General features: G+C 47.6%; 1 protein-coding gene across 1 annotated transcript in view; it reads right to left on the bottom strand.

Moving 5' to 3' along the window:
- LOC137422386 (CUB and sushi domain-containing protein 3) overlaps positions 1–22,165 on the bottom strand; it is a 1,172,941-nt gene that overhangs the window by 105,790 nt on the left and 1,044,986 nt on the right. The window contains 2 exon segments of the mRNA XM_078772588.1: positions 11,415–11,588; positions 13,975–14,160. Coding sequence (XP_078628714.1) covers positions 11,415–11,588; positions 13,975–14,160 — 360 coding nt within the window.

Raw genomic sequence — 22,165 nt, 5'->3', positions numbered from 1 at the left:
AGCGGCAATAACTTTTGGGGACGTGCAGCAGTTGTTTTCCACTAATACAGAACGCAACAACCCTTGTATACCCGACTGTGAAGCCAATCATCAAATGCACCTGTCCGTACATTTTGCCACGCCACCTGTGATATAATCCTGTTGTTGACTTCTTGCTGCGACAGACAATCAGTGACATGGTTCTTTTAACAAATAAATCACCAAAGTGTAAAAGAAACTCACCAGATTGATATACTGAATTAAGAAAGTAAACCCAAGTCAAGGAAAAAATATATTCCATATTAAATGCCAAGTCTGTATATACATACACACACACACACTGGGTGTCTGGAATCATAGGGCAAAATAAGTGATTCATTATTTTCTTTATTTTTTCGGAATTCTACAGGGTGTGCCATAAGTCTGAATCTGTCCCATAAGTCTGGAACATCATGAATGAAAAAAAAGATGAAAAAAAAAAATGATGAATCACTTCTTTTGTCCGATGATTCCAGACTTATGGGACACTATATATATATATATATGTGTATATATATATATATATATATATATATATATATATATATATATATATATATATATATATATATATATATACATACATATGGAAATATACTGTACATATGTATATATACTTCCACAAAAATGGATACTTTGAGACCTGAGAAGGCTCCATTCCACCTTCTGAAACTCACATGTAGAGATAAAAATGAACACACACTTCTATATTAACAGTTTTCTTTTTAGGCTACTACTTCATTCACTACGCCCATAGTGCAATTTCTGAAACCAAAAGCAGTTATGTGAGAGGAATGACAAGCACATGCAAAGTGGGCTGAAGGCTCAGAGGATGCATAATTGGCCACCCCACCTGCTGCCGGAGGTCGCTGTTGAAAATGTACTTTGATCTAGTGATATTTGGGGTGAAAGGCAATGAGTATAATGATATATAGGGCACCATGGGTCCCATTATATTATCCCTTGCCTGGCATGCCGTGTGTCAATGCATTGCAATGTGGTGTAATGCAAGAATCAGATACAAGAAAGACTGCAAGAACAAACAGACCTGGATCTTTCTCTGCCAACTTCAAGAATAACATACGAGCTAGTTGTCAAGCCTTGCAGATACTTTTTGTTCAAACTTGCATATATTTTAACCCACGTGCATTAAGCGAAAAACGGGGTTAAGCAATTGGTTCACTTTGTCTGCCTGTCGGTCAGTCTGTTTGTTTGTTTGTCTGCAAACGTCAGTTTATGATCGAGGAGCAATTTATTTTCAGTTTGATTAAATATTTTGAACACTGTAGAACATGAATAAGAACATGAGAACACAAACATGCCTCTCGGCAGTACTTTGTGCTCTGAATTTGGTAAATTGTACGGAATCTCGCCACAAGTGTGTATGTACAGAGAGGAGTCTCCTGTCTGTCTGGCAGTCACACAAATTGAGAATCATTCCACACAGGAAACTTACTTTTTTTAGGTACGTCAAAAAGGACACAAACAGGCACAAATAACTAACTTAAGGTGTTAAATAAGGTGGTATAAAAGACGATGCATCAATGGTGGTAATCTTCTGAAAAAAGTTTTTTTATCTACAGCCTTTAAACTTATATTATTTCAATTGAATTGTACACTTGAGCACAAGAACACAAATCGCCTTATTGGCACTTTCAAAACCCTTCCATTTAGCAGTACTTAGACAATAGACCGGCATTAACGTGCGCTGAAATGGCGTACTCAGTTTACACGTTTGTTTTCTTGTTTGTTATGTTATTGTTATTTTCCATTTTCGTCACATGTCGGTCTGTCCCGTTTGTTTGTGTGTTTGTTAGCTTGCTTGCTTGCATGTTTGTTTGTGAGTGCTATAACTCGTGAGCACTTTCAGATATATTCGTCAAACTTTACCAGAGGATTCCGAAGGCCAAGTGAGGCTGTCAACGTTTTTTGACTATATAGGTCAAAGGTCAAGGTGGCAGTGACGATTTTCGTCATACCTGTTTTTGGCTACAGCCTGATGCCTTCTCTTGTTTGTTAGTTTGTCCGGGCGACACCTCAGCCATCCTTTGAGCTAGGAAGCTGAAATTTGGGTACAATAGCGAACAATTGCTTTGGCAAAACAATACTTTTTTCATTAATCATTTAATTGCTCAATTACTGAATTATTATCGATTTATTAATTCCTTTTTTAGTTCCTTTCTCGTCTGGGCAATATCTCAGGCACCTTTTGAGTTAGGAAGTTGATATTTGGACATAAAGGTGACCAAATTATTTGGCTGTGGAGGGTATTTTTGATTTATTGATGAATCAAATATTTATTAAATTTTTGAATTACCAGTAATTACTTCCCTAATTAATTTTAAAAAAGTTACAGATTCAGACAAAACAGTGGTGGCTTATGTATGGTATTAGCCAATTGATTAAGAAATTATTTTATGATTATTAGTTATTTATTTTAATTACGCAATTAATCAAACAATTATTGTACACCTCTCCTTTCCAATACCGTCTCTATGTGCTGCACAGCGGCATCTCTGGTCGTCGAAGGTGCCCCAGCAATGTCACTGTCACGTGCTGGGGTATATGTTAGTTATTTATTTGGCATGGGGGTGGTGTACTTTGAATGTAGCTCTACTTGTTTTGAATTTCGTTTCTTTATGTATACTCAGGTATTGTGTATATTTATAGTACTAGGGCATGCCCGTACTATATATATATCTAAAATTATATCCCCCCCCCCCCCCCCTCTATTTACATGAAATGGTTTGGTCCATTCGCAAAGCCAAAGCGAATGGCTTGCGAGTACGGTGACAATCCCCCCCCCCCCCTCTATTTACATGAAATGGTTTGGTCCAAAGCGAACGGCTTGCGAGTACGGTGACAATCCCCCCCCTCTATTTACATGAAATGGTTTGGTCCAAAGCGAACGGCTTGCGGAGTTTGGTAAAGAAATCGCCATAGCTCGGTAACTACTTGTCCGATTAATATGAAACCTTGAAAAGGCACATCCTCAGGTCCCCAGCAATATACCTGGCAAGTTTCAAGTATATCGGACCCGTGGTTGTCGAGAAACAGCGGTCACAGACAAACACACATACACACATACACACACACAGAGATTACTGGAATTATAGATAGATATGTGTGTTGGTTATTTGTAAGCAAAGGCGGCCATTTACATGTGACATGCGAACTACCTCGTCAAATTGTTTATGCTGCAGGAGCTGTTCTCCACAGAGCAAACACACTCTAAGATAGGAAGCAGAAGCACAGCGCCAAAGACTGTCCAAGAAGACCAGACTGCTTACTACCTGCATTACAGGCAAAATTTTGTAATTCAGCCATGGTGCTGGTGAGAACCTGCCTCTTCATGAAGGACACCATGGGATCTTTAATGTCCCCACACTAATGCCCGCATACGGGATGGCCACTTTAACGTCTATCTGAGGGACGGCACACACAATGATGATGTATTGCTCGTGAAACTTCGGGAAGATTGTTTACAGCCGAGTCGAGATTGCTCAATGATGCTCCCTCAGATATTGGCTAGAGTGCTCAGAGGAGTGCACATACCACTCAGCTATATTCTTAGTACAGTATATTGTTACGTTTGTGGGGGGTAGGCAATGCAATACCTTAGTCCAGGTAGAATTGTATAGGTAGTGTTGTGGTGCTGTGCACACACGACTCGATTGCCAGAGAGGTAGGCCACAACGCGTTGATACAACAAGAGTCTTTATTCAGAGCTCGCACTTCAGCACTGGGCGGGCTCGACCTTAGAGCCCGCATATATGTCCCGAGGCCACGCCTTGCCCCCGGGCGTGGCCAATCGGTCGAAAGGCGGGGCATGCATTTTAGTTCCCCACCTGGACGCTCGCGCCACCCACTGGTGTGCGGAATTATTGCCCCTTGTGCCCGCCACACGCGCCCCCCCAGAATTCCTGCGCACCTGAAGGGTGAGCTTGCGGGGAAGCTGGATGACCCGGCCGAAACGCACCCTGGCGATGCGTGCAGGGCTGGGGGGTAGCGGGACGGCGGGGCTGGTGGGTGCCGGGGGTCTGACCGCCGGGGGGCAGCCTCGACGCGGAGGCAGAGCTGCTTGCGGGGGGTGGTCCAGATCGAGGTGGACCGGCTTGAGGCGGTCCACTGAGATACGATCCGGGGCACCGCCGATGTCGACGGTGAAATATTTGTCCCTGGTCTCCAGCACGCGGAAGGGCCCGTCGTACGGGGGCCGTATCGGTGCCCGGTGGGCGTCGTGCCGGACGAAGACGTACTCCGCCGTGCGAAGCTCCGGGGCGATGTGGGAGGACGGGCAACCGTGGTGTGCCGTCGGCACTGGGGCGAACTTCCGGGCTGTCTCCTGCAGGGTGGAGCGCTGTTGCGCCGCGGACCAAGGAGCCGTGGAGTCGGGGATAAATTTGCCCGGTACCCGCAGTGGTTGCCCGAAGACCAGCTCCGCCGAGAACACGTGCAGGTTGTCCTTGGGTGCCGTCCTGAGGCCCAGCAGGACCCAGGGGAGGCTGGCTGCCGTCGCGGAGGCTGGCCCGGAGCGCGGCCTTCATCGAGCGATGAAAGCGCTCGCACAGGCCATTGGCCTGGGGGTGGTAGGCCGTGGTGCGGTGCAGTTGGACGCCGAGCCCTTGCGCCACCGTGCCCCAGAGCTCCGAGGTGAACTGGGGGCCGCGGTCGGACGAGATGTCCGAGGGGGCACCGAACCGGGCAACCCAAGTGGCGATGAAGGCTTGCGCCACATCAGCCGCAGACGTCGCCGCCAATGGCACGGCCTCCGGCCACCGTGTGGTGCGGTCCACCATGGTGAGGAGGTGGGTGAACCCCTGCGAGGGGGGCAGAGGTCCCACCAAGTCGACGTGGACATGGTCGAACCGACGCTCGGGCACCGTAAACGGGGCCAACGGGGCCTGGGTGTGGTGGTGGACCTTTGCGCGCTGGTACACGAGGCACGTCCTGGCCCAGTCGTGGACGTCCTTCCTGAGGCCATGCCAGACGAACTTCGCCACGACGAGCTTCTGGGAGGCCTTCGTGCCCGGGTGGGACAGGCCGTGGATGGCGTCAAAAACCGTGTGCTGCCAGCCAGCGGGCACGATGGGGTGAGGCCGGCCGAGGGAGACGTCGCACAGGAGGGCCGCACCCGCGACGTCGAACGGCACCTCGGTGACGCGGAGGCCCGTGACGGCGGTCCGCAAGGCCTGGACGCCGGGGTCGACGGTCTGGTTCTCCGCCATCCGGGCATAGTCGATCCCGAGGTGGACCGCGTGCGCGACGGACCGGGAAAGGCAATCCGCCACCGGGTTGTCTTTACCCGCGACGTGACGGATGTCCGTCATGTACTCGGACACGGCAGAGAGTTGACGCTGCTGCCGTGCCGACCATGGGTCAGTGACCTTGGCCATCGCGAACACAAGGGGCTTGGGGTTGACGAAAGCCGTGAACGGGTGGCCCTCGAGCAGATGGCGGAAGTGTCGGACTGCCAGGTGGAGCCCGAGCAGCTCGCGGTCGAAGGTGCTATAGCGGCGTTCATGTGGGCGAAGCTGCCGGCTAAAAAATGCCAGCGGCTGCCAAGCACCACTCACCCACTGCTCGTGCACCGCGCCCACCGCGTAGTCCGACGCGTCGGTGGTGAGGGCGATCGGTGCATCGGGCGCCGGGTGCGCCAGCATGGTGGCGTTGGCCAGGGCCAGCTTTGCGCCCGCAAATGCCGCGGCCATCGGCTCCGACCAGGCAATGTCACCTTTGCCCGGCTTGCCCCGGAGGGCCTCGTGCAGGGGGCGGAGGAGCTGGGCGACATGGGGCACGAAGCGGTGGTAAAAATTTACCATGCCCAGGAACTCCTGGAGCCCCTTGATCGTGCGGGGGCATGGGAAATCCCTGACCGCCTCCAGCTTGGCCGGTAAAGGGATGGCCCCATGCCTGGTGATGCGGTGCCCCAAGAAGTCGATGGCGGCGATGCCGAAACGGCACTTTGCGGGGTTGATGATCAGGCCATGCTGGCCCAGGCATTCGAAAAGCGTGCGGAGGTGGAGCAGGTGCTCCTCCCGGACGCGCTCGCGACTAGGATGTCGTCCAGGTAGACATAGATGAAAGGTAAGTTGCGCAAGACGCTGTCCATGAGCCGTTGGAACGCCTGGACCGCATTCTTCAACCCAAAAGGCATTCGTAGGAACTCAAAGAGGCCGAAAGGGGTGATGACGGCTATCTTTGGGACATCGTCCGGTTGGACGGGGACCTGGTGGTAGCCCCGGATCAGGTCCACCTTGGAGAACACGGTCGTGTTCGCCAACCGGGCGGAAAAGTCCTGGATATGCGGGACCGGGTAGCGGTCGGGGGTGGTGGCATCATTGAGCCGGCGGTAGTCACCGCACGGCCGCCATCCTCCGCCGGGCTTCGGCACAATGTGCAGAGGAGAAGCCCAAGTGCTGTTGGAGCGCCGTACGATCCCCAGCCGTTCCAGCGTGGCGAACTCCGCTTTCGCCACGGCGAGCTTCGTGGGGTCGAGTCGGCGTGCCCGGGCATAGACCAGCAGCCCGACCGTGGGGATATGGTGCTCCACCCCGTGTTTGACGGCCACCGCTGAGAAGGTGGGCCGCGTGAGGGCCGGGAAACTGGCGAGGAGGCGGGTAAACTCGTCCGCTGCCGGAAGCGTGCAGACTAACCTCGCCGGGAGGGAACCTTTCAGCAAGCTGCTTGGCAAGCCGCACGGTGAGCCGCTCAGCGAGCCGCTCAGCGAACAAGCGAGCGAGCTGAAGGTTTCGGCCTGGACGATACGTCTGCGCTTAACTTCGACCAACAGCCCATGCGCACATAGGAATTCCGCGCCGAGCAGGGCCATTGGCACGCTGGCCGTAACGAACGACCATTGAAAGCGCTGCCCTCCGAACCGCAGTGAGAGGCAACGCTTCCCGAATGTGCGGATGGGTGTACCGTTGGCGGCAAGCAAAGCGGGGCCCCGGCCTGCGGCTTGCTTTTTGGACGTGGAGGCAGGGAGGACGCTTACCTGCACTCCCGTGTAGCAAAGAAGACGGCGCCCGGACAAGGTGTCCGTGATGCACAGGAGGCTGCCAGAATGGCCGACGCTCATGGCCGCAAGTGAGCGCCGGCCCGACCCATCAAAAGCATACGGCGGGCAGCACGTTTTAGCCTTGGGGCCGAACCTGGCATGGTAGTAGCACCAGGCTTGCTGCGGTGGCCCCCGCGGCGGCCGTGCCGGCGGCGGTTGTGGTGGCGGCGGCGGTAGTGGGCGGGGCGTAGCAGTGGCCATGAGGGAAGCAGGGGGCGCTGGAGCCTCCGCACCGGGAGCCACTACGGCAGCACCGTACACCGACCGCGTGTCGCAGGCCGCGAAATACTTCTCGGCCTCTCCAGCCAGGGCGCGGGGTTCCGTTATTTTGGAACCGGCCAGCGCGAGGCGCACCTGTACAGGTAGCTGGCATAGGAAGAGTGCTCGGAATAAGAAATCCGGGCGCCGGTCTCCCAGCAGCGACAGCATGAAATCCATCCGGACGGATGGTCGTGTGTCGCCGAGGGCGGGAAGGTCCAGGAGGCGGTCGGCACGTTCGACCTCTGTGAGCCCGAATGTGGCGAGGAGGAGACGTTTGAGCGCCTCGTACCTGTGGTCACCCAGCGGGCGCCGAAGGATGGACATGACTCGGGCGGCAGTGCCGGGCCCGAGGGCGGCGACCACGTGGTAGTACCGGGTCTCGTCCGCTGTGATGCCCCAGAGCTGAAATTGAGCTTCGGCCTGCACAAACCAAACGTCGGCTTGCGCTTCCCAAAACTCCGGGAGGTTGATTGCGACGACGTTGGTAGCCATGGCGCGTTCGGGGGTCAGCAACGGCTGAACCAATCGGGGTCACCAGTGTGGTGCTGTGCACACACGACTCGATTGCCAGAGAGGTAGGCCACAACGCGTTGATACAACAAGAGTCTTTATTCAGAGCTCGCACTTCAGCACTGGGCGGGCTCGAGCTTAGAGCCCGCATATATGTCCCGAGGCCACGCCTTGCCCCCGGGCATGGCTGATCGGTCGAAAGGCGGGGCATGCATTTTAGTTCCCTGCCTGGATGCTCGCGCCACCCACTGGTGCGCGGAATTATTGCCCCTTGTGCCCGCCACAGTGTACTGTATAGGTAGACTTGTTTATGGAATTTTACAGAATGTTTGTTGTTTTGTTTTATTTACTTGTTTTTACTTATGTTACTTATTTTTACTTATTTTACTTGTTCACTGAATTGTATAGACTGTGATGAAGAAGAAGAACCCCATTTACCATAAGTAGGGAACCGTTTAGACCGGATGTCGTGTACGAGTGTATCTTTGTCACCATGATGAGGAGTGGGGTTATGTTAATTAGTTGGGGATTAAGGCTAATTAATCCCCTGTATGTAATTGCCTCTGTACTTTTCCCCTTGTTCCTTATGACACACACCACACCCGCCATGCACTCTACACCTAGAATAAACACTGCATAAAACAACTGGAAGCAAGCTATTGAAAACTACCGCTGGTTCTACCAGCTGAGCCATCACAAAGGCCGGCAAGTGACCGTGAGGCCACGCCCCAAAGAGCAGTGATTGTTCCGGTATTGTCGAGCGATGAAAGGGACCCGTTGATAGGAGCACGGGGGTCGTCGGATGATGTCAGAGCCTTGAGAATAAAAGACTTGAGTCCCGACATTTTGTCCCCTTGGGTCCTGGCTTTGGTGGCGAGCAGATGTGGACATTTTGGCTCTTGCACAAGGGACATTGAGAGGGAATAGTCACATATTGTACTCTCTTGCATACAGTCATTATGAGCAGACACAGTTTATACGCTCTTGCGTGGGGATTTCATCATGAGCCGTGGCATTCATTATCGCTTCTTGCGCGAGGGACATTGAAAAAGAACTATTCCCATCTACTTTCTCAACAATCCTCTCCAAGAAGTTCTGTCGCTGCAGCTTTTGGGTCTCACTATCTGCCATGATCTTTCTTTGGAAAACCACATTTCCAAGCTGGCCTGCAAAGCCAGTCGCCGACTGGGCATCCTCCGTCGTGCGAAGTCCTTCCTTGGCACACCTGAGCTCCTCACCACGTACAGGGCTTTCATCCGCAGCTCAATGGAATACTGCTCTCCCCTCTGGGCTGGTGCTCCTGCCTCACACCTAGCTCGTCTTCACGCTGTTGAAAGCAAAGCATTCAGAATCATTGGAATCTCCCGTGATGAAGCTAACTCCAAGGGCCTCTCACTCACTCACCGCAGGCAGGTTGGTGGTCTTTCCGTCTTCTACCGACTCCTCTCCGGCCTTGCTCCCCCAGCTCTCTCTGTGCTCTGTCCCCCAAATATTCCTACAGGTCGCACAAGATCTGCCAGCAAGCCTCTGATGGTTAAACTGCCGAAATCTCGGCTCTCTGCTCACCTTCACTCCTTCATTCCTCTTTTCTCCCGCCTCTGGAACAAACTCCCACACTCCCTTCAATCCCACTCCTCCCTCCAGGTCTTTAAAACAGCTGTTCACCACCATCTCTTATCTTCCCCCATCCAAAACCTTGATCTTTTCTACCCCCACTAATTCACCCCAGATCCACCTTGTTTGTAATTCCAACTTCTTTCCTGGTAGTCCTGGCAGTGTCCATATGTTTTATGCCTCTCCCACCCCCTTTCCCATGCCTCCCCCCCAAAGCCCTCTCCCTCCCACAGATCTCTCGATGTCTCCATGTCTCTCGGTTCCTGCTCTAAAATGTTGTGTTGTGTTGTGTTGTGTTGTGTTTGTGTCCTTCCCCCTCTCTCCCCATCTTGTCTACCGCTCCCGATGTTATTTGTTCTATGTGTCGGTTTGTCGGTTATGTGTCGGTTTGTCGGTTTGTCTTTCTGTGTGATAAATGTTCGCTCTTTCACGAGCCTCGATCTTTTATACAAAAAAAAAAAAAAAAAAAAAAAAACTGTTAGATTCATTATCTCTCTTGGGTCCTCTTGGCTTTGGTGGCGAGCAGATGTGGACATTTACTCCTCTTGCGCCAGGGACATTGGAGTCAGCATGTTATGTCCCTGGCTTTGGGTTTCGACGGTCGTGAGGAGAGGTGGTGGACTCATGGACTCTGGCGCGCTTGGCTCGTAGCTTCGTGACGGCCGACGGCCGTGCCGAATAAACCAGAGAGACGTCGGTGCTGTGTAAAGCAGACGGCGAGGACGAGTGCGGCTGGAGTGAACAAAAGGCGGGCGAAGGCCTGTTTTCCTGCGCATGAAGGCATGTTTTCCCACGCAAGGACGCGGGGGCTGTGACGATTCCCGACGGGATTCAAGAGCCGCTCGAAGCCGAGTACACTACATTTTTACTTTCATTCTTTTATCATCCCCTTGTGTTGTATACGAGTCTGTGTGGGGCGCTCCATTTAGGATATTAGTTTTATCGTGCATTCTTTTGTTACTGGCATTTCTTTCAATAAAGCCGGTATTTTTGTATTATAATTCCGTGCCAGATATTGAGTTGATTTTCCAGGTTCAAAGACGTCCAGTGGGGTCCGTGAAGGTAAGAGCTTCGTTACCTTTCGTTGCCTCATTCCCCGACGCATGTTAACTCCACAATAGTTGAGTTGTCCGCCTCGGAGTGTAAAGCTCGATCGGCTAATCCGTCCCCATCCTTGAGATGATATACTCCATGCTTGACACATGTATCCGTTTTGAAAAGTGGTCCGGTTCTCCACAGCACATACTTGGGCACAATACTGAACAAGTGCTTTCGCAAAAACAGTATATTAATTTTTTTGGAGATATTATCTTCACCAACTATTACTGAGTACAAATGAGAGGGACAGAAAACATCCTCTTGTACCCTAGCCATCAAGCATCATCATTTTCTCTTCATAATGGATAACATCTTTGCAAATACACAACAACAACAACATGCATTTTAAGGCCATTTTCCCTGCTAGAGCGGGGGTAAAATCTTTGCAAATGATGAACAATTAACCAATTAAAACGCCTCATCTAATTCAAAGTCAAAAGAAGAAAGAAAAATGATGTCAAGCATTAATCTGAGTTTGAATTATGTCATAAAGACTGCAGAAAATCTTAAAGGATTAAAACAGGGAGATTGCACCAATGTGTTATTCACCCCTAGTTCGACAATGCAGTAGAAAAATAAAACAGAAAAAGAATTACACATTTTACAGATTTTGCTCGATGAGATATTGAGCTTTCCCTAAAATGATAATGATGATAGATCATGGCAATCAATTTTTGAATTTCACGTTTGGAATTTGGCTTTTAAAAAATAAAATCCAGATTATTAATGAACAAGAGCAGGAAAGAAACCAACATGAACCCTTGGGTTTCTATTTATCTCAGCTTCCCAACCCAACACAGTCATTATCAAAGTTACAATCGTCTCCTCAAGCCATGCATGCTATCCCTGTTACCAGAACAGTGTGGAAGACTTCGTGTCCAAACTCCATTGGCTTGACAATGCCGGCGGGTGCTTCCAACAAGCTTGCGGTCATCCCTGCAAGCATAAGTCACGGAGGCCCCAAAGGTGAAGTTTTCTCCACTGAGAGTGCCGTCAGGAGGAATTCCAGGATGACCGCAGTTCAGGGCTGTAGAGAAAAAGAAAGCCCATTTGTAATAAGGTGATAAAGTCCACTGAGATATGATTCAGCCCAGCCAACTAGCACAATGTACCACAGTTTCTGAATACATCTCACATTTCCCAAAGGCCTTCAAAATTGGATGTTCAGTCTACAGGCTCGAATGCGTCCCGCCAGGAGCCCGGCTAACACAGGAACTGTGAACCGAAGGTCCAAAGGCTTCCTTCCGCAATTGATGTTGAATTCACTTTGCTGCATTCAGAATCACTATTACAATTTACTATCTCCCAAGGATCGACCAATTCATAACCAAAACTGGTGGTGGGTCGCACATGTGAAGGCAAAAGGCAGGAAGACGTTCCATGTATTCAAAATGCTTATTATAATAAATATGGAGTGGTGTGGACTCAACAAGGCGCGAATGACTATGTGGAACAAACCTTCGCTCAAAAGACAAAAAGGGGAAGAAGGAACACAGAAACTTATGTAGGTCTACAACAACAACAACAACAACAGGCATTTTAAGGCCATTTTCCCTGTAAGAGCGGGGGTTAGCCTTGCGGTCCCCATGACAATCTTCTCCATTTTGCCCTATTTTCTGCATCTCCCCTTGTTAACCCCCTTGCCTGTATTTCTTCTTCGACCATCTTTAGCCAAGTCTTTCTCGGTCTTCCCCGTCCTCTACTTCCTTATACATGAATTTCCATCACTCTTCTCAACCAGTCACTTTCATCCTTCCTCAACACATGACCAAACCATCTCAACCTGTTTCTCTTCACAGCATCCATTACAGGCTCTATTCCCATCGTCTTTCGCAATTCATCATATGTCTTCCTCTCTCTCAACGATACTCCGCACATCCACCGAACCATTCGCATTTCCACCCTTTCCAGCCTTCGTTGCTGCTCTACGTTCATTACCCATGTCTCGCTCCCATAAATCATAACACTCCTCACACATGCAGCATACACCTTTCCCTTCAGCTTCAACGACACTCCCCTCCTCGTCAGCACGCCACTCAGTTCCCGAAACTTCTTCCATGCACATCTCACTCCAGCAACCGTTGCCGAGTCTGATCCACCTTCTCCATTCAGCATGTCTCCTAGGTAACAAAATGTTTTCACACCTTCCAGCTTCACGCCGTCTCCAAGATTCAACTCAACATTTCCTCCATCTGCAGCTCCCTCTGTGCACACCTTACACTTGAATGTAGCTGCCACACTGGTTAATGACCCTCTCAATCCACTACATTTTTGATGAACCCACTCAGCGCACATTGTACATTGAATGGAATTCACTCCGACACCCTTCCTGCACACAGCACACGGCCACTTCCCAGTTCTTTCCACCTCACCACATGCTTTACCACTTGCCATCACCTTCGTTTTTCCGATATTCACCTTCAGACATTTTGTCTCCATACATTCCTTCCACTTGTTCATCTTCTCCTTCAGTCCATCCATACTTTCTGCAATCAACACCAGATCATCTGCATACAACAACTCCCACGGTAAACCCTCCTTTACGTTCCGAGCCATCACCTCCATCACAGCTACAAATAGTAGTGGACTTAGTACCGACCCCTGATGCACTCCCACCTTCACCTCAAACTCACCACTGTTCCCGTCCTTCGTCCTTACAGCTGTGCGCGCTCTTTTGTACATTGTCATCACTACTCTGATCAACCATTCCTCCACTCCTAACTTCCTCAATGCCCATGTCACTACTTCACGTGGAACCCTATCGAATGCTTTCCCCAAATCAACAAACCCAAGAAACAACTTCTTCTTGCAGGAAGTAGGTCTACAATGAAAACAAAACATACCAAAACCCAGCAAGTTTTTTTTTTTTTTGTAGCTGTTGTTTTCATCGTTTAGTTTGAGTACAAAGCAGACGTGAATAGCATTTGCATTTTAAGATGCTTTCTCGTTAAAAATTATTATTATTATGAAATAATAAATAAATAATAAAGAATAATAGAAATAATAAATAAATAAAGAACAAATAAATAAACTCCCTTGCTTTAACAACAACAAAACTTAATTAAAAAGTCATGATTTAACCTATAAAACTTTAATGCAAGCCCCTGGTAAGACACCATTATAATTACACTCAGTAGGGATCACCGGGAATGTAATACAGAGTCCGTGAGAAATACAGACTGGACAAAAAAGTACAATAAAGCTTCCAGCCTGTGGACTTAGCCAATTGGGCATCATATTTTATCTACCACTACTATTAGTGAAGATTGGATATGAATTATTTAAGGATGAGCAGCACCTAGAAATCATAATAAGCTTAACCATCAAGCACTGGAATATTTCCAAATTCATTGAGCTCGCACAACCAGTAAGGGAATTAAAATGAATGTTGGGATTTAAGGGAAAATACGTACCAGTGCACTCGGGTAATGCAAAATCCCACAGGCCAGTCGCGAGACACGTGAGAGTGGATGAACCGAGAAGCTGATACCCAGACTTGCACTGGTAGAACATAGAGAAGCCAAAAGAGAAGGACTTGCTGCTTTGCTTTGAGTATCGTCGGGAATTTTTCAACTGCCCTGGGTCTGCACATGTCACCACTAGGGATAGAAGGGATGAGGAGAAAGTGGGACAACAGGTTAAAAAGGGGGGTGGGGAGGAAGAGGGGAAGTGAATTGTACGAGTTGTTGTTCTGTTCCCAACCAGGATAAGGATTGCACTTTAAATGGTAATACAGAAAAGAAAGGAAACCTAACCATGTTGAATCGTGAATACCTGAGGATGAAAAGATGTAATCATAAAACTGCCTTCAGCATTGCTTCAAATCCATGCAACAACTACTCCCATATTGTGACGTGATGTTTTCTCTGTTCTCAAAGTGTTCTATGCTGTCGGCAGGTTTATGGCAAATAGAGATTAGTCCACTTAATCCATTGCTTTAGAAAAAGCTTGAAACACCAAGGGTATTGCTGAATGTATTTCAGACACAAATTCACATTCTTTTATCAATCTCACAAAACCAAGGCTCATTTGTCAAGGTTTGCCAATACATCTGGACCTACATCAGGTGCTCACAACAGGTCATGAATGTTTGTGGTTGAGAGCCAACTGTGGACAGCTGATACAGTGCCTTCAGAAAGTATTCACATCCCTTGACTTTTTTTTAAACATTTTGTTGTGTTACAGCCTGAATTTAAAATTGATTAAACTGAGATTGGTTGTGTCAAAGTGGAAAAAAAAGAAAAGAATTTTTCACAAAATAATTAAAAATGAAATACAGAAATATCTCGAGTCAATAAGTATTCAAGCCCCTTTGCTACGACGCTCCAAATTGAGCTCAGGTGCATCCAATTTCCTTTGATCATCCTGAAGATGTCTCTACAACTTGATTGGAATTCACTTGATTGGGCATGATTTAGAAAGAAACACAACTTTCTATACAAAGTCCCACAGTTGACAGTGCATGTCAGGGCAGAAACTCCACCATGAAGTCCAAGGAACTGTCCGTATAACTCCGAGGTAGAAGTGTCAGCAGGTATAGATCTGGAGAAGGGTATAAAACAATTTATAGAGTGTTGAAAGTTGCCAAGAGCACAGTGACAGTCACCATTAGGAAATGGAAATAATATAGAACAACTCAGACTCTTCCTAAAGCTGGTCGTCTGACCAAACTGAGCAACCGGGCAAGGCTGTCCTTGGTCAGTGAGGTGACCACAAACCCAATGACCACTCTGACCGAACTACACAGTTCCTTGGCTGAGATGGGAGAACCTGCCGGAAGAACAACAGTCTCTGTACAGCACTTCACAAATCAAAGTTTCAAGGGAGAGAGGACAAATGGTAGCCACTCCTTGGAAAAAGGCACATGAGAGCATGCCTGGAGTTTGCAAAAAGGCACATGAAAGATTCTGAGGGCAGGAGGAAAAACATTCTGTGGTCTGATGAGGTGAAATTTGAACTCTTTGGCCTGAATGCAAAGCGCTACATCTGGCATAAACCGAGTACAGCTCATCACCCATGTAATACCATCCCTACCGTGAAGCATGGTGGTGGCGGCATCATGCTATGGAGATACTTTTCAGGGCAAGGACTCGGAGACTTGTCAGGATAGAGGGAACAATAAATGGAGCCAAATACAGGCAAATCCTTGAGGAGAACCAGCTTCAGAATGCAAACACCATAGACTGCGGTGAAGATTTACGTTCCAACCGGACAATGACTCCAAGCATAAAACCAAAGTAACACTGGAATGACTTCAGAACAACAACGTGAAAGTCCTTAAGTGGTCCAGCCAAAGCCCAGACTTAAATCCCATTGAGAATCTGTGGTAGACTTGAATATTGCTGTTCACCGACGCTCTCCATCCAACTTGACAGAGCTTGAGCAAATCTGCAAGGAAGAATTGGGAGAAACTTCCCAAATCCAGACCTGTAAAGCTTATACAGACATACCCAAGAAGACTCAAAACTGTAATCACTGCCAAAGGCGCTGCTACAAAGCACTGGCTGAAGGGGTTGAATACTTATGTAAATTAGATATTTCTGTATTTACCTTTTTAATTATTTAATAAAAAATTCTAAAAATAAAATTCCACTTTGACATTATGGGGTATTATATTATGTGTTGATCAGTGACAAAAAAAATCTCAATTTAATCCACTTTAAATTCAGGCTGTAACACAACAAAATGTGAAAAAGTCAATAGGTGTGAATACCTTCTGAAGGCAATGTACATATACACCAACACAAAGTTGGACAAATCTGACAAAATTATCAGCATGCAATAACCAATCCCAAGAGTTTCTTTCCTGGATTAATATTTTTTTGCTGACTGCGATTTCAAATTCCTTAGGTGCACACATCTTGCCAAGAAGAGCTAGGCATGAACCATGACTGCACTCCCAATAAGAGTGCATGACCACAGTGTATTACACAGTTGTTGCGGGAATTTCAAAGACACAGGCATGCAATAAAAGCCGCAGATGACATGATCAACTTCTCTGCCTTGAAGCTAGATTCAGGCCATACATCTATTCTATAAATAATTTAATGCAGTGAAAGAGTTCTGAACACCTTTCTGTGAATGTGCATTTGTCTGAAGGTAGTGTGGATCAAGCATGCTGGTTCTTGTGGATTCATTATTCACAGAAGCGTGAACTTATGTTTTTGAAAATGGCAAATACTTAGTGTGCATTAATTGCCCAATCTACATGGGTTATTGATAGCCAAAGAGACACTGGTAATTCATGCCGACTTTCATATACTGTATATTACCAACTGTGGATTAGCAATGCTGTTCTTTTCTTTACACTCATTGAATGATGGACTTTTGAATGTGTGCGGCCATCAAGTTTACGTGGAAGGAAAGATTACTTGCAAAGCAAATCCATGTTGCAGTGTTAGGGAAAGATGCCCATCATTATAGAACAATGAAACAATGGGAAAATATGTTCAAAGATGACAGAGAATTGATCAAAGATGACTCCATGTCTGGCAGACCCTTGGATATGATCAGTCCAGAAAAAAAATCTCTGCTGTGGGAAGAATAATAAGGTCTAATCACCTAATCAAGGTTTCAAAACTTGCAAAATCAGTTTGGCATTTCTGCCGTAAGCATTAAAAAATTCTCCCCTAAGATGTCAAAGGTTTCTGCAAGATGGGTGACTCAAAACCACCAGAGATGGGAGTCCAGTAAAGAGTTGCTGGAGCTTTTCATTGCCTGATCTAGTCGAGGTTTTGTCAAGTATGGTTACTGGTATTGAGACATGAAATCACAAAAGACACTGAGACCAAGACTGAATCTTTGCAGTGGAAGTGCCAGGTATCTCCACTCCTGAAAACGTTCCACACCCAGTCCTCAGCCAGCACTATTATGTCAAGCTGCTTCTTGGATTCAAAATGAACCCTGCTGATTGATTATGTGCTGCACAAAACTAGATATGCACTGATCTGCTGATTTGATGGCCTGATATTTGATGATAGTTGACTTGCATGAAGCCATCCATGAATAACGATGGCGAATGTTGATGCGTGGTGTTCTGCTGATTCATGACAATGCACCAGTTCAAAAGTCCAGAGTAGCACAGGCCGTCATTCACTAGTGTAGATTTAAACAGTTGAATCATCCACCCAAAAACCCGGACTTGTTCCCTTACTGATGATTATTTATTCCGTAATCTGAAGTCTGAGCTACATTATAAATGTTTTAAAGATGATGACTCCTTGAAGTTCACAACCAGTAAATTAGTTGTCAGAAGATTTCTATAATCAGGCCATTACTAGTATTTTATTTTTTTTGTATACAGGATCGAGGCTCGTGAAAGAGCTAACATTTATCACACAAAAAAGTGTTAAGCGTGTTAACACATTGAGTGTTAAGCCACTGTTTAATGTTTCCTCACTCACAACAGTCCACTAACAAGTGCTTATACCGGAAGTTAAATACACATTACACACATATATACAGCATAGCATCAGGTAACTTCTGGTATAAGCTCTTGTGGCCATTAAGCATAAAATCAGAAAGCACACCATAACAATCTTGCCTAATTCCACCCCTCCTCCCCCCCCCTCCCCAACCTTCAAATTTTCTCACTCCCACTCCGATTACCTCTCTCTATGTCCACTCCTCGCTCCCCCATCCTAATAAAGTGCAGCACTCTCCTCCCACACCTCTCTGTCTCCTCTCTCTCTCTCTCTTTCTTTCTTTCTTTTGCTACAACCCTCCTCACTCTTCACCATCCCCACACTCACTCTCCCCTACCCCTCCTTACCCCAACCCTCCTCACTTCTTTATTTTGCAGGAAAATCAATTACTCCGACCAAAAGAAAGAAATGTCCAAGAAGTGAACTTGACTGCAAAAAACTGAACTGCACAAAACGACTTGCAAAATCTGCATTCAGAACAGTCTTAACTCCTCAACATCAAGAAGCAAGACAAGAATCAAAGAACACAAAACAACAAACAACAACATGCATTTTAAGGCCATTTTCCCTGCTAGAGCGGGGGTTAGCCTTGCGGTCCCCATGACAATCTTCTCCATTTTGCCCTATTTTCTGCATCTCTCCTTGTTAACCCCCTTGCCCGCATTTCTTCTTCCACCATCTTTAGCCAAGTCTTTCTTGGTCTTCCCCGTCCTCTACTTCCTTCTACATTCATTTCAATCACTCTTCTCAACCAGTCACTTTCATCCTTCCTCAACACATGACCAAGCCATCTCAACTTGTTCCTCTTCACAGCATCAATCACAGGCTCTATTCCCATCATCTTTCGCAATTCATCATTTGTCTTCCTCTCTCTCAACGATACTCTGCACATCCACTGAATCATTCACATTTCCACCCGTTCCAGCCTTCGTTGCTGCTCTACGTTCATTACCCATGTCTCGCTCCCATAAATCATAACACTTCTCACACATGCAGCATACACCTTTCCCTTCAGCTTCAATGACACTCCCCTCCTCATCAGCACGCCACTCAGTTCCCGAAACTTCTTCCATGCACATCTCACTCCAGCAACTGTTGCCGACTTTGATCCACCTTCTCCATTCAGCATGTCTCCGAGGTAGCAAAATGTTTTCACACCTTCCAGCTTCACGCCATCTGCAAGATCCAACTCAACATTTCCTCCATCTGCAGCTCCCTCTGTGCACACCTTGCATATGAATGAAGCTGCCACACTGGTTAATGACCCTTTCAGACCACTACATTTTTGATGAACCCACTCAGCGCACATTGTACATTGAATGGAGTTCACTCCGACACCCTTCCTGCACACAGCACATGGCCACTTCCCAGTTCTTTCCACCTCACCACATGCTTTAACACTTCCCATCACCCTCGTCTTTCCGATATTCACCTTCAGACCTCTGGTCTCCATACATTCCTTCCACTTGTTCATCTTTTCCTTCAGTCCATCCATACTTTCCGCAATCAACACCAGATCATCTGCATACAACAACTCCCACGGTAAACCCTCCTTTATGTTCTGAGCCAGCACCTCCATCACAGCTACAAATAGTAGTGGACTTAGTACCGACCCCCTAATGCACTCCCACCTTCACCTCAAACTCACCACTGTTCCCGTCCTTCGTCCTTCCAGCTGTGCGCGCTCTTTTGTACATTGCCATCACTACTCTGATCAACCATTCCTCCACTCCTAACTTCCTCAATGCCCATGTCAATACTTTGCGTGGAACCATATCGAATGCTTTCTCCAGATCAACAAACCCAAGAATCAACTTCTTCCTCTTCTCCATGTATTTCTCCTGCAATTGCCTTACAATAAAGAGGGCGTCTGTCGTTCCTCTTCCTGGCATAAATCCAAACTGCATTTCGTCGAACTTCACCCTCTTCCTTATCCTCCTCTCCAACACCCTTTCCAATACCTTTATTCCATGCTCCAATAACTTTATCGCTCGGTACGAGCCACACTCCAGAGGGTCACCTTTCCCCTTGTATAGAGGGACTAGGGTACTCAGTTCCCAATCCACTGGAATGCGGCCTTCTTTCACCACCAGATTACAGATCTCTGTCATTCTCTTCACACCCCAACTTCCTGCTGCCTTCAACATATCTCCCACAACTCCCGTCGGCCCTCCTGCTTTTCTACTCTTCATTGCTTTTATCACTTCTTCAACTTCCTTCTCAGTTATTTTCTCTGCCGGTCCTAAAACTGGGTTACTCTCTATATTGCCATCCCATTCATTCTCTGTATTCAACAGCATTTCCATATATCTTTTCCATCTTCCTTTAATCCCATCTGGGTCCACAATGATTTGTCCCACTTCATCCTTCAAGCAACTCACCCCCATCACATCACACCTCTCTTTCGCTATCTGCTTTGCAATCCTGAATACCGCTCTATGACCCTCTTTCGAATCCAAGCGTTCTCCGAACATTTTCCTAAATGCCTACTGTGCCTTTGCTACCTCTTTCTTTGCAGCCTTCTTGGCTGCCTTATAACTTTCATGCTCTGCTTTTTCTGCTCCCGTACCCTTCACCTTCTGCCACTCCTTGAACTTCTTCCTCTTCTCGTCAATCCTCTTTCCAAATTCATCATCCCACCACCATGTTTCCGAGTGCCTCGGTGATCCTTTTGTCCATCCACATACCTCACCAACAGCTCCCAACAGACTATCTTTCATTGACATCCAACCACGTTCAAGCTCAACCACATCATCCTCGACCCTACTCAGCCTCTCTTTTAATGCCTCCCTTACTGTCACCTCTTTCAACCTCCACACCTTCATTCTCAGTTGGTACTTCACCCGCCGAGCTCTCCTCGCACCTTTCACCCTTATGTCGCAGACAACCAAGTGGTGCTGTGAAACAGCCTCCTCCCCCGGGATCACCTTTGTGTCCCGGAGGTGCCCCCTATCCCGCCAATGCACGATCAGGTAGTCAATGGTTGTCGTCGACCCACCTGACGTGTATGTAACAAGCTTATTATCCTCTTTCTGGAACTGAGTATTACAAATCAACAAATCAGCTCCATCAGCAAACTCCAAAATCCTTTCACCTTCTCCATTTCTCACACCATATCCGTAACCCCCATGAACTCCCTCAAAACCATCCATACTCCTTCCCACATGTCCATTTAGGTCTCCTCCTACCACAACAACTTCCTCATCTTTCACGTTTTCCATCAGCTTCTCTATTGCACACCAGAACTTGTCCTTCTCTTCATCGCTCCGACCAACCTGCGGAGCATATACCGCGATGACGTTCACCAAGAGCTTTCCAATCATCATTTTCACCATCATCAACCTATCACTCACTCCAGTCACACTCACCACACTGTCTACAAACTCCTCAGAAAACAGGACACCAACACCATTCACGCCCTCCGGGCACCCTTGCCACACAAACTTGTATTTCTGTCCCTGCCTACCCTTCACCATTCTCACACCACTTCCCTTCCATCTCATCTCCTGCACACAACATATGTACACTCTTCTTCTGACCAATACTTCCACCAATTTTTTTTTTTTTTTTGTGTACAAGATGTGTACATCGATGTGCACACAAGCTTTTGTGTACAAGAGGCTCGTGAAAGAGCGAACATTAATCACACAGAAAGACAAACCGACACATAAAACATATAACATGGGGAGCGGTGGACAAGATGGGGAGAGAGGGGGAAGGACACAAACACAACATTTAAGAGCAGGGACACCGAGAGATCTGTGGGAGGGAGAGGGCTTGGGGGGGGGGAGGCATGGGAAGGGGGGGGGGGTGTGCGAGAGGTATAAAACATATGGACACTGTCAGGACTTCCAGGAAAGAAGTTGGAATTTCAAACAAGGTGGATCTGGGGTGAATTAACGGGGGTAGAAAAGATCAAGGTTTTGGATGGGGGAAGATAAGAGATGGTGGTGAACAGCTGTTTTAAAGACCTGGAGGGAGGAGTGGGATTGAAGGGAGTGTGGGAGTTTGTTCCAGATGCGGGAGAAAAGAGGAATGAAAGAATGAAGGTGAGCAGAGAGCCGGGATTTCGGCAGTTTAACCATCAGAGGGTTGCTGGCAGATCTTGTGCGACCTGTAGGAATATTTGGGGGACAAAGCACAGAGAGAGCTGGGGGAGCAAGGCCGGAGAGGAGTCGGT

This window comes from Myxine glutinosa, chromosome 2 (genome assembly GCF_964187855.1).
Source record: "Myxine glutinosa chromosome 2, kmMyxGlut1.1, whole genome shotgun sequence".
Lineage (NCBI taxonomy): Eukaryota > Metazoa > Chordata > Myxini > Myxiniformes > Myxinidae > Myxine > Myxine glutinosa.
Note: the sequence above shows the minus strand (reverse complement) of the source record. Positions and strands in the feature narration are given on the sequence as shown.